Here is a 14538-nt window from a genome sequence, read left to right as displayed (position 1 = left end):
TTCAGTTCTGTTTCCATGCCAGAATAAAGGCTAATGGTGTAGTAAGAAGTAGGATAAAATAGTTTTGCAGTAGCACCTGATTTTTTGTTAAGGTTTCTTGGAATGGATAGAGCTCTGCAACTCAGTGAGGTGCCCCTCAAAGCTCAAACACCAAAGGAAACCAGCTTGCCAATGTTTAGGAAGAAAAGTCCATGTCTCTTTCAAGAACTGTGCTTTTAAGCTTTAAAGAAAACTCTAGAAACAGTGTCTGGTGTAGCAAAAGAAATTATTAGCCAGTAAAAGAGAGACGGTCTATTTTCTTGCAAAACTTACATTTCTGAAGTCAAAGGTTGTCTCATTTACTTTTGCATATTACCATATCACAAAAAGCATTAAAAAAGCTCCTTAATTAGTAAGAGCACTGAATATTGGTATTGCTGCCCAACAACCCTGTAGGGATCACAGTTTGTTTACTTAGATATTGGCCTTTCACCTGTGATGGCCAGAAACCATAGGCTGTTTACTAAATTTGGCTCACCTTTTCAGTTCCTTCCAGTCATGCTATCAGTGTTTTCATCTATAAAAATCAAACACTGTAAATAATGCAGTAGCACTGAAAGTATTGTCCATGTTCATACTTTATTTCAGCATAGTAAAGTGACATATGTGGCCTGTTAATTGCATTTTGAAATTAAATATTTTAGTGGCCTACTCTATTTTTGTATGGCTTGAAGTATTGTAATAGCATTACAAATTCTTTCCCTTCCAAAAAAATTATAAAATATTTATTTGGTCAAAGACATTTTGAACTGACTAGGGTACATCTCTATAGAAGCGTGGAATCTTCTATTTTCATTCTAGGGATAGCTGTGTATATTTTTTCCCTTTTGTGCTTGATGGAGGAGGTAAAAGAAACTAGGGTGCCTTGCTCACCACTAGTTGGGACCTGTACCAAATAGTAAGCAGGAGAATATGGCTGGATAATACCATTTTGCTTCTTTTTGGACCACTGCTACAGGAATAATGTCACTCTGTGTTCAACAAAATTGTCCATAGCTCTAAGAGAGGCATCTGAAACTTAAATAAAATCCTCAGTTTTCATCATCATATGGACTTGTAGTTGCATCCATGTTTGCCTTTTTGTGACCATGTGTTGTAGCTGAAGTATTAGCGTTTAACTTGATCTTATGCAGTCTTTGTGAGCAGTGCCTAAAATTTATTATCTCCCTATGCCAGTGGAGCCTGTTTAAATGTAGTCACTATTTCAATCACAGCAGGTTTTTATCCATCAAAAACCCAGTTTAAGTCTCTGAGGTCACTTAGAACTCTCAGTGTAGCGTCTTGATTCCAGTACTGCAGTCTGTATCCTCTAACTGTAGTCCTGGCATTTCCTGACTTGTTACCGTCTTAATTTCTCTATACCAGCTTGCTATTTTAAATCTCCCTCTTTCCCTATTTCAGGGCATTTAGAGGAAAAAAAATGTTCTGCAATTTAAAAAAATCTATTATGGTACTAGGCAAAATAAAAACATCTGTATTACACTGTTCTTTTGAAAACTCACTTCTGTATGAGACCTAATTAATCTGTGAATATATAAGTAGGGGGTTGATTACAAAGTAATTAAGAGATCACCTTTACTTCCCCTTTTCCAGCTGCTGCCAATCTGTCTACGTTTATGTTCCAGAGCCTTCCTTATTTTTTTCTTCTCCCTTATACTAACTTTATTTCTTCTTTGTAAAGCAACGATCTTTCTTAAATTGGAGCATGTAATTCCTTACTAAGCAATTGTTGTTAAGTCAACTGATAAAACTGCATTGTGGACAACCAGATGCAGGCTATTGGAGTACTAAGGGTTATCATCAGGAACTAGGAATCCATTTGTAACTGAAGACTGTGCAAACTTTACTTTGTTATTTTGTTTTCATGTATTTCATTGTTTAACAGTTTTTTAGGAGAGATAGTTTTATCATCATTACTAATAATATTTGTTCCTTTAGTGTGTTACTTGAATGTGAAGAAAAAAGAAAGTATTTTCTTTCATCTTTTGTCTAGGTAAAAATGTTTTGTTAAGTAAAAAAACTTTTTGTTAATATTTCTTCTGGGTTTTTTGTTTGGTGTTTTTTTCTCTTACCCCAGGAGTACCAAGAAGCAGCAGAGAAAAATAAGGAAAAAATTTATGTCCTTGAAAAAAGTCAAGAGAAATTGGCTCTTGAAAACATTTCTGTGAAAAAGATGTTAACACAGTTTCAAAAGGAGCATTCCTCCCTCCTGGCAGCCTGTGCACTACTGGCAGGGGCCCTGTATCCTCTGTATGGCAGACTGTGTGCTATGTCTTCCCAAAGAGACCTTCTCCAGGATCAGGCAAACATTTATGAATTAGTGAACCAGAAGATTAGGACCTTAGTTCTTGCTCTCTCTGATGATAAGGAAAACAATCAGGATGAAGCAAAACTAAAGAGAAGAAAATCTCAGGGCCTGATTTATGTATTCCGAAGAGCTGTGATTGCAGTTTTGGCAGCCAACAGACTTAAGGTTTTAGCACAGTCTTCTAGTTCCCTCTTCACCTGGACAAATGGCTTAAAAGAAGGCATTGGAATTCCTGTTTGTGTAGGAGAATCCAAAGGCAAGCGTAATCTGTTAAGTAAGCTGATTTTTTTCTTCTTTTATAAATGTTGTGTCAAAAGACATGGCTAGTGAATAACATATAGTAATATTATTTATAATAGAGTGTAAATACAAATTTAATGACATTTTAACAAATGTAATTTCTGAATTTGGAACTTCTAGATAACTTGATGCATGTAATTTCCCCTAAAATGAAATGCTTAGTCTGTTTGACAATGCAAGTAAAGTTGCAACTACACACGTGAGCTCCCATGGTTTAATACCCTCAATATTTGCACTGTAGATTTCAGAACTAGGTCCTACTGCATCTGCTCTATGTGATAAATTTCTTGAAATGTTCCTACATTATTTGCCACCAACATTATTTTTGAGAATGTGTATTCTTTTAGTAATAACTTGTAGTACTTATTTCCTATTGAAAAATGCGAAAACGTTTCTTACTGATTCAGGTAAAATATTAATGTAAGATTTCTGGATTTCCTTTAGAGGAAATACATATCCTCTTAGTCCCTTTCTGTTACCAAACCAGCTTATGTATCCCTCTACAAGGAAAAATTGTATAAAAAATGCTTTTGAATCTAGAAGATTCATCCAATTTTCTGGTTTAGTGCTAGTGGAAGGATATTTAATACAGTCTAAATTGTCCTGAAAATAGTCAATGGCTTATGAACTTTTAGCTTTAGTCAGTTTCTGAAAGAGAAAGTAGTGTGCCTCATTTAAGTTATTGAGTTATATTGGTAGCTACAATTCTATTCCATAGGTTGTGAAAATGAAGAGCTTGACTGTGTGGAAGCACTCAGCTGGTTTGCTAGTTCCAACCTCCTTGCTGCAATAATCAGTTCTGTCACTGAATTGCAGGATGTTGTCAACAAACCAGGTAATTTTAAAAGTATATTCTTGTAGTTGAAGATTAAAAACATAATCAGGGTGGTTGCATCATCTCCATTTTTAGGATTTATTTAAACTATTCTAGATCAAATCTCCTGAGAGCTGTATTGATGGAACAGATTGAATTTTCTTTAATTGGTGATGTGATACTTTATCCTTCTGGTATATAGAGTCATGGGAACAGAAGGCTGGAGAGTGCTTTTAGAAAGCATTTATATCATTCTGCCTGTTTGACTGTGAGATATTAAAAATAATCTAAACCACACAAATAGATATTTGGCTAACCTGTTTTTAAAAGCTTAGCCTAAAAAGTAGGCTAACCTTTTAAATTAAGTAACTCTTACAAGGTTCTTGTAAGAACCTTGAAGTAACTCTTACAAGGTTCCCAGTTATCTTCTTCATCTGGTCTAATATTCAAGAAGTGTTTTCCTGGAGCTCAACCTAATATTTTTTTCTATGAAGAAAATCTATGTAGTTTTGTTTTTATTTGATTTGTGTATTTCTTAAGTACAGGCTCTAAAACTGGCATGTCTTCAACTTGGAACATTACAGCTGCTGACTGAAAGGAAATAATTTCATACCGTGTTTTATATTATATGAATTTAATAGTTGCAAATCTGAAAAACAGTGAATTTCATAGATAACATTTTCATGTGCTTTATTTGCTATCTTACTGTTTTGGAGAGAGAAATAAAATGCACTCAGTTTCTACAATGCATAGCAGTCCTTATTTTATGTCTCTGCAATGTTTCTTCTCTAAGTTTATGTTTAATTAGGTATGTGTCTAGATTTCCTAATTTTCCCAGTCTCTGCTTCTATAGAATTCTACAATGCCTATGAAAAATTGTAGTGTCAGTCTTTGGAAATATCACCTCACGATTCCCAGCTGTTAACTATTTTCCTTTATTTATTTGCAGAAAGAACTGACCTAAGAGTTTGCTTGGTTCTCTGCATTGCTGCCATCCTTAGTTCTTTAGTAAACTGTAGTTTTAAAATACCAGCACTTCTGTCACAGAATAAAGGATGTTTAAGGAGAGATAATTTATATGAATAAATGGAAGTAGCAGGACAGTAATAAGATGATTCATTTCCCAGAAGCCCAAATAACAAACCGATCCCAGAAGATGATGAAACAAAATTGTTTTGATTCAGTTTCATAGCTTTCTTCTTTGGTCATCCTGTTTTCAGTAACTTAAATTTATATCCTTACAAAGCGAAGTTTGAACTGTATTTCAGAGTATTTACAGGGTTTATACTGCAAGTGTTCCTGTGTACAGAGTATTGTGTAGGAACAGCAAATTGGAGAAGAATTGAGAGAAATGGAGCAGCAGCATGGATCTGCTGAAGCGACTGATTACAATACCTTAAACATCATGATATTTTGGCAGTTTGAACAACATGGGAATTCTACTGGTCTCTCTTTACTAGATATCTCTGCACTCAACACAGGCTTGATTTTGAGAATTAGGAAGAACCATGCTGGGAATGTTATGACCACAGTCAGTTTGGTGATTCTTTAATATCTTATGTCTATTTAAGTAATTTCCACAGAATCTCAACGTCTATCTGCTCATGTTTTACTTGGAATTCTGTTGCTCATGAGATCAAGTCTCCTAAGAATTTCTGGGTCCAAAAATAGTAATAAATAATTTAAAGTTTGATATGAAATTTCCAGAAATGTTGAAGTAATTAGGCTCTGAAGGAATATATTTGAAAGCTTCCACACTTAGAAAATTACATTATGTTCTATAAGTAATAGTTTAAGTAGAACTTAAATCTTCAAACTGACTTCAATTATGTTGAATTTCTTAAAAAATTATAAATAGGCAATCCTTTCATGTCTTTAAATAATGGCAGTTCCAGATTAGACTGTATGTCACAGGAGAGAGTGCTATAAGAAGGTGCTGTCTGGATCATCGAGATGGAATGATTCAGTGTTTTAGAAATTATGTTTAAAAATGGCTAGGCTCTGGGGAACCATTTGAGGCACCTTTCTCAGTCTTTTAAATAAGTGGTTCTGTTTTGACATTGATGATCGTTTCTCTTTATAGTGTTAGTTAGTTTGGGACTCATTCCAGCATGCCTTGGAATGATCTCTTTGCTTCAGTTTCAATGCAAATTCATTGCAGTGTTGGAGTTTTTTTGTTTGTTTTGGGTTTTTTTGTAAAGTTAGATTTTAGGTTTGTTTGAACAAAATCTGTACTGTCATAAACCAGAGACAGTAACAGCCAAAGTTTTCACTACAAATATCATCAACTGTTAAATACATAAAGCTTTAGAAGTTTGACATGAACATTTAAGTCTTGCATAGTACAAAGTTAATCCTGCTGACTGGTGTTCAATTTCACCAAAACAGAATAAACAAGAATTGTTTTTTCATCTTTCAGTGAAGTAATATTTGACACTTTTTTCCATTTACTTAATGTAAAACTTAATTGCTTTGTTGTATACCTGTATTTGTTTTAATAATTTCTTAGAGACATCATAAAGTACATAATTTAACACATAATTTAATTTTTATTGTAATTCTTTCATCCTTCATGGCAGGTACTTAAGATATATATACTTAAACAGTCTATTATCCTCTCAGTTATTATAGATGCAGTTCCTTGTGGAACTGATTTATGTTTTCATTTTATCTTTCAAAGCAATCAGTAACTTCCTTCAAAATATTTCTGTCTATTTAGTCAAAGCTACTCTTCATAAAAATAATGGAGGACATGACTATTTATTGCTATCCCAAGAAAATGCCTTAAGCTGTGATCAAGCTGTGTCAGGGGAAATATAGGTTGTATATTAGGAAGAAGTTTTTCACAGAAAGAGTGATAAAATATTGGAATGGCCTGCCCAGGGAGGCGATGGAGTCCCCATCCCTGTATGTGTTCAAAAAAAGACTGGATGTGGCACTTAGTGCCATGGTTTAGGTAAGGTGTTAGGGCACGGGTTGGACTTAATGATCTTTAAGGTCTCTTTCAACCTGGTGATTCTGTGATTCTCAGATATCTTGAACTGTGCTGGTTAAGGGGAGTGCTTGTTGAGAAGTGGAATGATCATTTGAAAATGCTACAACACATTTGTCTGCATTATTATTTTAAATTTACTTTTGATACGTTTAAACATGAGATTCTAGGCATAGGGAAAGTGCTGCCATGCTAGGTACTGCACATATGGAGAAACAATATGTGCTTCTGACAGGAAAACAATATCTCATAACCTGAGACAGCAAGTGGAAATACTAGGAAAAGCGAAGGAGCAGTAGCTCATTGAGCTCCTTTATTCTATATATTCCAAAAACCATGGCAAAGGACAGTTTTTGAGAAGGTTTTGGCATCAGCTTACATAGAAGGCCATAAAAATGTTCTAGTTTTAATTTAGGTTAATTTAACTAAACATTCAACTAGTGAATGCATTCTGACTGGAGAATTGAAATAGCAGTTTTTTCTGGGTATGAAAAGAATATTTTTTTTTATTGCAAAGGATGTTTAGTTAGTTGAAGTGCAAGATGAAAATGCCTCATCAGAATTTTAACCTCAAAGGTGCTATTTTAGTCATGAAGAAATGTCAGATCTACTAGTCACTGAAGTTATGGAGAGCATGTACTCAAAAATGATACTCCAGTTAAGCACTGGATTCATTGGAGTGGTGCTATTTCAAACCTGAACAGGAAAATGGCTTTGAAAATAAAATATTTGATTTTATCATGTGCTTTTTTTGTTATTGCTTACAGATAAATCTCAGCCTCACATGTAAATGATCTTCTTTACAATGAGATTTGTAATAAAAACACATCAATAATCATGTTCTGTTTGCTTTGTACCTCTGGCTTTTTCCCTCACAGTCTATAAACAGAAATTCCTTAACTTAAGCCAGGGTTATTTTTTTCTGTTTATACTCTTAAGCAAATATTTTAGTTCACTGCAGCAACAGGAGATCTCCTGTACTACTGAATGTAAATAAGCTCTTCCATGCTTGTCATCTTACACTGATAGTATCATAAGACAAGTAATGACAGATTAAGACCTGCCTAGCAGAGGGAAAACTAAATTACAAGACTTTTATTAAGGCATAAATAAACCTATTAACTGTTATCTGGAATACCAATTAGTGGAAGGAGCACTGACAATTTTATTTATCAACATTAAACACAATTATTAATTACAGACCTGACGAATCTAGCAGTAAGCAGGACATGTTGGGTGTGCTGGGGCCTTAAGTCCATTATATGAGAAGGATGATTACCAAAATCCTGTGGGGAAATACGTAATTGTAGCTGTAAAATTTTAATTGCCTTGGAATAAGGTAAATTATATTCTCCTGTCTCAGAATATAAATAGTATGGCATTAAGGTACCAAGCCTCACTAATTTTGAACAGCAAATGATTTAGACATCTGTAGAGGGGAGGGAGGAAAAATCAGGAAACCCTCAGAAGTTTGCATTGTAAATATTACAACAAAGTGTTTCACCATGTGCTATTACTTCTGACTTATTTGACTTGACTTCCATTTGCTTGCATTTGTCTTGCATGTTTTCTGAATTACAAAATTAGAACACTAAAGTCTTTAGAAAGGATGGTACTGGAGAACATGATAACAACTGGACAAGTAGTCTGTGACAAAGAAATCCTATTCTTTAGAATCTTATTCTACCCTCCCATTTGCAAATTGATAGGATTAGGATTTTCATTGCTAAATACACAATTTGTCTTCAAGTCTCTCTCTGAAATATTCCTTTGAACTCAATCTTCCAGTCCTTAATGGAAAATTTCTATTGAGTAGCTTTAAGATCTTCTTTATTGTGGTTTCTTTCACTGAAAGAAACTGAAACTAATAACCTACTTGATGTTTCTTTTCTGTGTTTTGATTTGGGTTTTCTTGTTTTGTAGGGGTTTTTTTGTTTGTTTGTTTGGGGGTTTTGTTTGTCTGGTTTTTTTTTTGTTGTTTTTTTTTTTTTTAAGGTACAAAGTCCTGGCTTTCTGGAAAGTTACTGTTAAATGCAGCCAGGAATTCATTTTCAAAACTTATGGACAAGCTGAGTGTTATAATGGAGACGGTTCCATTAGACCACTGCAAATGCATTACTTATCTGGAGAAAGACTCCTTGGTACAGAGCCTGGCTCATGGACTCAATAAAATAAATACCCAGGCCCTGGAAGATGGATTGTGTGACAGAGTATCCAGTATGGTATGCATAATTATAGTCCTACTTTATGTAAGCAGTAGGTTCATTGTCTAAGTGTTGGGATGAAGCTATCTGGATAGCACCATAATTTTGTTTCAGTTTATGAGACTGTTACATTGAACAATTACAACTATGTAGACATCAGATTCCCAACACCCGGAAGCATTAGAGCACCAATGTACTTTTTCTTTTATGTCAAAGAATTTTAAGAAGATATTTGATGTATCTAAGAAAAAGGGTTTTTAAAGTTCTTTCAAAGTTGTATTTGCTTTGGAAGAACTAATTTGCTTTTGGCTTCAGTTAAATGTTACGGAGTTGTTTCTTTGTTGTGGTTTCTTTTTTGGGGGGTGGGGGGTGGTGTTTCTGTTTTCTCGTGCTTTGTGTTCCATCTTTCAGTAAAGATAGCCTTTTCCCTATAATCAGAGGGAAAGGAGAAACCTGAAATAATTGGTCTTTTATTGTGGGCCTTACATTAAAATAGTACTTTCTTGAAAACAGAACTTTCAGTTACCCTCAAGAGTACGAAGGTGAAACAAGTTCACATTTTGCACTCTTGCATCTTAGAGATGATGGACAAAATGAGAGTTTTGTCCAATTTGCTTGGGTATTACATGTGACTCTTTTCTTGATAAAATAGTTCATGTTAAAGCATATAAATTTCTTTCTGATTATTAACAGAAAAACATAGAATCCTTGCAGAAGCAAATATTTGAATTTACACAAAGACTACATACAGCAGAAGTGGAGCGCCTCTCACTGCGCCTACAACTTGCAGAATTCAAATCAAATTTCAGTGAGATGAAAAAAGAAGCGGACAAAGCACAGAGGCTGCAAGAGCAATTAAATATGCTTAAGCAAGTAAGTATATTTGATTTAGAGGTGACTGCTTATAAGACATGTTTGTGTGTATTCTTTTGAAAATAAGTATAAAATCATTCTAATATTAAAAGAATTTTCCAGAAGATTTGCATTGTAAGGGTCACTAAACTAGAAGTCAGATGTGTTTAGAAAGGCTTCCCTTCCCCAAGAGTTTCTTTTTGATTTGTAGAATGAGATGCTCTTGTAAATTATATGTTTGGTCTTCAGCAACCAGGTTTTCTTCTGTGTGTTGAAAATGTTGATGTGATTTATGTACCCCAAAAACATCTATCGATCTCATTTCAGCAGATTAAAGTCAGCTGCCATGAGGGTATTGAATAAGTGTGTTCATGAGAACTTCAAGAAGTATAAACTCTGTGTGGATATCGCTGAATATTATGATAGACATTTTTTTGTATCTTTGATGCTGGGTTATGACCTGAGCTAATCAATGCAAATTTTAGTGTGGCTGTTCCTCTGAAGGACTAAGTTTATGGAAGGGGAAAAAAAGGCTCTCTTCTACATTCCTGCTAGCATGTATGCACCAAATTCCTCTGACTTCTAGCTGTCACTGATTTATTTACTTAAACACAGTGCATTCGCTAGCCTGTAAATAGGTTGTCCAACAGGAGCAAGAAGACACAACAAAAAGGTTCCTTAACTGCTTGAAACCACAGTATTGTGACTAATAGACATGGTAATTAAGGGGTAATGGTATTTGGTGGGTTCTCAGTTAGACCCCTGTCATATGTACAGAACTGTGTCTTCAGCCCTTGGAGGGGAAGAAACTTGTTTTGCTTTAGCATGCTGGAGGTTCACTATGAATCTTGCCTACTATGCTTATTTCTTGTAGGTTGCATTCAGAATTGAACGTATGTTTGAACTATTTGAGATTGTTAATGGTTAAGAATTAAGAATGGTTAATGAATTCATGTTCAACAGGTACACTGTACAGCTAAAACAGCTGTGGCCCAGAAAAAGCTGTGTTTTCTGTGGCTGTGACCTGATACTGAAGCATAGTTAGTAGACTCATCAGTGTGTCCCAATCAAGATACTTCCAAGCAGAGAGTATTTAACAGATAGTGTCAAATCAATTCTTCTTCCTATTCCTAGCTGGTAAAATATTGGTTTTTCTTACTCAAACGGACAAAATTATATCTGCTTATCTTCAGTTTTGCTCATACTGAGTTTTAATGCTTACAGTTCTGGGAAAATTGGAAGAAATTATCACAGTTTAGATTGCCATTCAAGTGTTGACAATTATTTTCCTTGAAGAACTATTTTGTCTTTCTGGAACACTTTTGGAAAGTGAGAAGGAGTTCAGGAAGATGCTTACAAGGATTGGCAAGATATGCACTAAAATGTGGGACATTTATCTGCATATTTCCTTCTAAATATTGGTTCTTAGCAATCTCGGGTGTTAATTTGAATAGAATAGCAAATGCATACTGTTTACAGTAGTCTGAATGCTGTTTTGAAAAAATACAGTGAATAAAGTTGTCTGGCCATTTCATTGCTTGGTGGTCTGTCTTTGAGTTAAAAAACCTAAATAAATAATAACCTTTAGCATACTTTTATTTTAGAATTTAATGTGCTCCCAAGTGGAACTTGGGAAGTCAAGTATGTAAACAGGTAAGTATAGTAACATAATCAAACACAATTTATTTTTCTTATCAGAAATTAATCACCCATGAGAGGTTTGAAAGTGTATGTGAAGAATTAAATAATGCATTACATCGGGAGCATCAGGCACAATTGCTTTTGAATGAACAAGCACAACAGCTACAGGAGTTAAATAATAAACTAGAATTGCAATCCAGTGAAGAAGCAGATAGAACCCAAGTCTTAAGTGAATCTGTAAAGGTAAGATGATTAGGCACTAATTAGGCACCTGAAATTTTTTTTGGTGAATAAGCCAAATGTCGTAGTTCTTGTGTAAATAAAATGTAAATGCAACATACTACATAGCCCATTGAAATTTTAGGGTACTTAGAAACACTTTCAAGATTCTTCAATGTATAACATCACTTTTCTGCTCTTGAAACTGAGTGGTGTGCACTAATATATGTGAAGTGTGTGAAATTTATAGGGGACATAAGTGACAGATCTAGCTATCACAAGGTGTTTACAATTTATAGAAAAAATAAATGAAAAAGTACAGGGATACTTTGATTTTTGATAGAGGTCACAATAATATTTTAAAACCTGGATTGTCTGTTTCCTGAATATAATCTTAGGATGGAGCATACATTTGTCAGTTTGGAATATGCAAGGTGACAATAGAGATATATCGTTTTTTCATCAGAATTTAGAACTTTCTGTAGATGTAATGAGTAATGAGGGAAAAGATGATGTTATCAGAATCTCTGATGACAAACAAAGGAACAGAGAGAGTATTTGAGGTATTTGAGAGTATTTGAGTATTTGAAACCAGGTGGATCTCTAACATGGGAAGAGAGAAAACTTTGTGATGGCAAGTCAGTAATGGGTGGTGACCTGAGCTCGGCAGCTTTTAGTTATTTTCTATTTAAAGCAAGCTTTGCTGCTTGTGTGTGCTCTTCAGCCCTACTACTGTCTTTTCATCTCCCAGTTTTCCTCTGTGAATTGATAACTGAGCAAAGGGACTGCTTCACCAGTATTTTGAAAAATACAAGCACTTGTAATTCTGAGAGAGGAAGTGTCAAGTAGGAGGAGAACCAAAATGATTCCAGCTGCAAAAGTAGTAGGAATGTCATAAATATTGAAAATATTACAATGAAAGTACATGTCAAAGAGGATGAGTTGCAGCAAAGTAGAGATTTCAAATGATGTATAGTGGAGGATGCTGAAGGAAGTTGTTAAATTTATTAAGGAGTGTTTTCACTGGTGTTATTATTTACTAAAAATGCCTTACCTCACTAAGGCTAAAAGATCGTGACATTTCCAATTTACCTGTTGGTTTCTGTAGGTTTTTTTTTCCTCCCTCATAATTCCCTAGTCTTAGGTGTTTCACTTGATAAATAGCTAGTGTTTTCAGTCAGGTTACTTGTTAATACTATTGCTATTTTCTTTCTGATATAACTGCAGTGTATATATAAGATGTTAGTCTTGTGTTTCATTTCTTTGAGAAATGCTTGATTCAAGATTTTTAAATGGCTATTAGGAATATAAAGAAGGCAATGTCTAGAAGACAAATCGTATTTGAAATCTTCATTTCTGTCTACTTTTTGTACATTAATACATGTTTTTTCACCATGTTTTACTTGTCTAAAACACACGTTTTCATTTGTTCAGAGACTGTGAAGAGAAAGGTCAATTGCAGGCAATCAAAATATAGGAAGAACTTTTAAACAAATAGGTTACATAGATTATTGGATACTGAATTACATTTCACAGCTTCTGTTTTTTATTAATTGAAGGCTACATACAATTTTTTTTGAGACAGTCATGATCCTAAAATGCATCCTAATTCTGCAGTTCTTTAACAGTTGTTTGCTACTGGAACAACTTAATTTAGTGTAAAATGCTTGGTTATTGCTCAAATCTTTCAAGATACAATGCAATGTAATAATATAGGTGATAGAATAGAGGCAAAGAACATTGACAAAATAAACCTTAGGGCTACAGTTTGCTACTGACAGGTAGACTGGTTTGGTTTATTACTTTGTAAGTATCAATCCTTTCCATTGAGGAGTTTTAAACCAAATTTAAATTGTAGGCTTCTTACTCTGTACTGTTCCTCAACTTAGAAAATTAATTGATATATCTTAATTTCTTCATAATATTTACTACAAAATGTAGCACAAAATTGCATTTTTGTTGTAACGGCATGTATCTGTGACTGAATCAAAAAAGGAGACAGGTAAGTTGTGGTAACATGTCAAAACATGAGAAATATCTTGTGGTCCTTGATTTTTTTTTAGTCATGCAGATACAATTTTATAATGTATGCATCCTAAATCATCATTTCACCTTCACTTTTTATCGTTGTTTCTACAATTCCAAACCTGTGTTGTATAAGTACTTTCAAAATTCAAGTGGCAGTCTAATATAATACATTGATACCAAGGAGTAAAAGTGGTTCTTAAATTTTGAGCCCTATATATTTTGGTTTTTAAAATTAAAGAAAAAGTCTCTTTTCTTTCCCACAGTTAACCACCACCCAAGCTTGTTCATGCCTTTATTCACAACAGGAAGAAATGGTCTCTGCCCTGGCATCTTAATTGATAGACTCTTTTATTTAGCTTTGTTGGGTTTTGTGACTTAAAATGTTTGGGGGTTTTGTGGGGCTTTTTGTAGCTTTCATTTTTCAGTACAGTGAAACAATCTCATCTTTGCAATAATCAACCTTGCCCTTGTAAAACAGTGTTCTTAAAATTGTATAGGGTTTCAAGTGAATGCTTAAATAATACAGAAAAAAGAAGAGCATTTTTACTGTTGCACTGTAAAAAAACAAAATATAAAATAAATGCCTCCATCTTTATTTTAAGATACAAAATAATATTACTTGTATAGACTTAAGTGTATATAAAAATTTGGTGAGTGTGGTGGCATACAAGTAAAGTCAGGTAGATAGACATGGTGTGAAAAAAAAACCAGACATGCTTTGAATTCTTTAATCATAATTTTTAAACAGGTAAGAAGAAGAAAATTAAAATATTAGATACTTCTGCTTTTGATAGCTTATTTTTAAACTTATTCACAGTTTGACAGCAATCAGTAAGGAGATATTTTAGTATTCACGTACTTTCATAAAGTAGGCTTATTAAAGGAGTAATACTTAATTTCTTAGCTTTATCAGTTCAGATTTTAATCCTGTATATTTTTATCTTCTTAGTGGCATATACCATAGAGACATCCAAAGTAGCCAATTACATTCAAGGTCAGCTGGAACTAAGCAACTCTTTAACAGCACTTCTTTTTATTAGATGAGGTGAATCATTTGCTCTGGTTCCTTATTCTTTGAAGAGAAACTCTTACACAAATAACATAAACAGGTATCAATAACAGACATATTTTTAATTCCTGA

General features: G+C 34.0%; 1 protein-coding gene across 1 annotated transcript in view; it reads left to right on the top strand.

The window, feature by feature from the left end:
- CCDC171 (coiled-coil domain containing 171) overlaps positions 1-14538 on the top strand; it is a 159666-nt gene that overhangs the window by 65491 nt on the left and 79637 nt on the right. Inside the window, 5 exon segments of the mRNA XM_054289527.1 lie at positions 2117-2621; positions 3366-3482; positions 8449-8675; positions 9351-9530; positions 11208-11393. Of these exon segments, the coding sequence (XP_054145502.1) occupies positions 2117-2621; positions 3366-3482; positions 8449-8675; positions 9351-9530; positions 11208-11393 (1215 nt within the window).

Source organism: Melozone crissalis, unplaced genomic scaffold, assembly GCF_028551555.1.
Source record: "Melozone crissalis strain CALT ecotype California unplaced genomic scaffold, PUWL_Pcris_2 ptg000005l_1, whole genome shotgun sequence".
Lineage (NCBI taxonomy): Eukaryota > Metazoa > Chordata > Aves > Passeriformes > Passerellidae > Melozone > Melozone crissalis.
The sequence above is the reverse complement of the archived record's forward strand: the minus strand, read 5'-3'. Positions and strand labels throughout refer to the sequence as shown.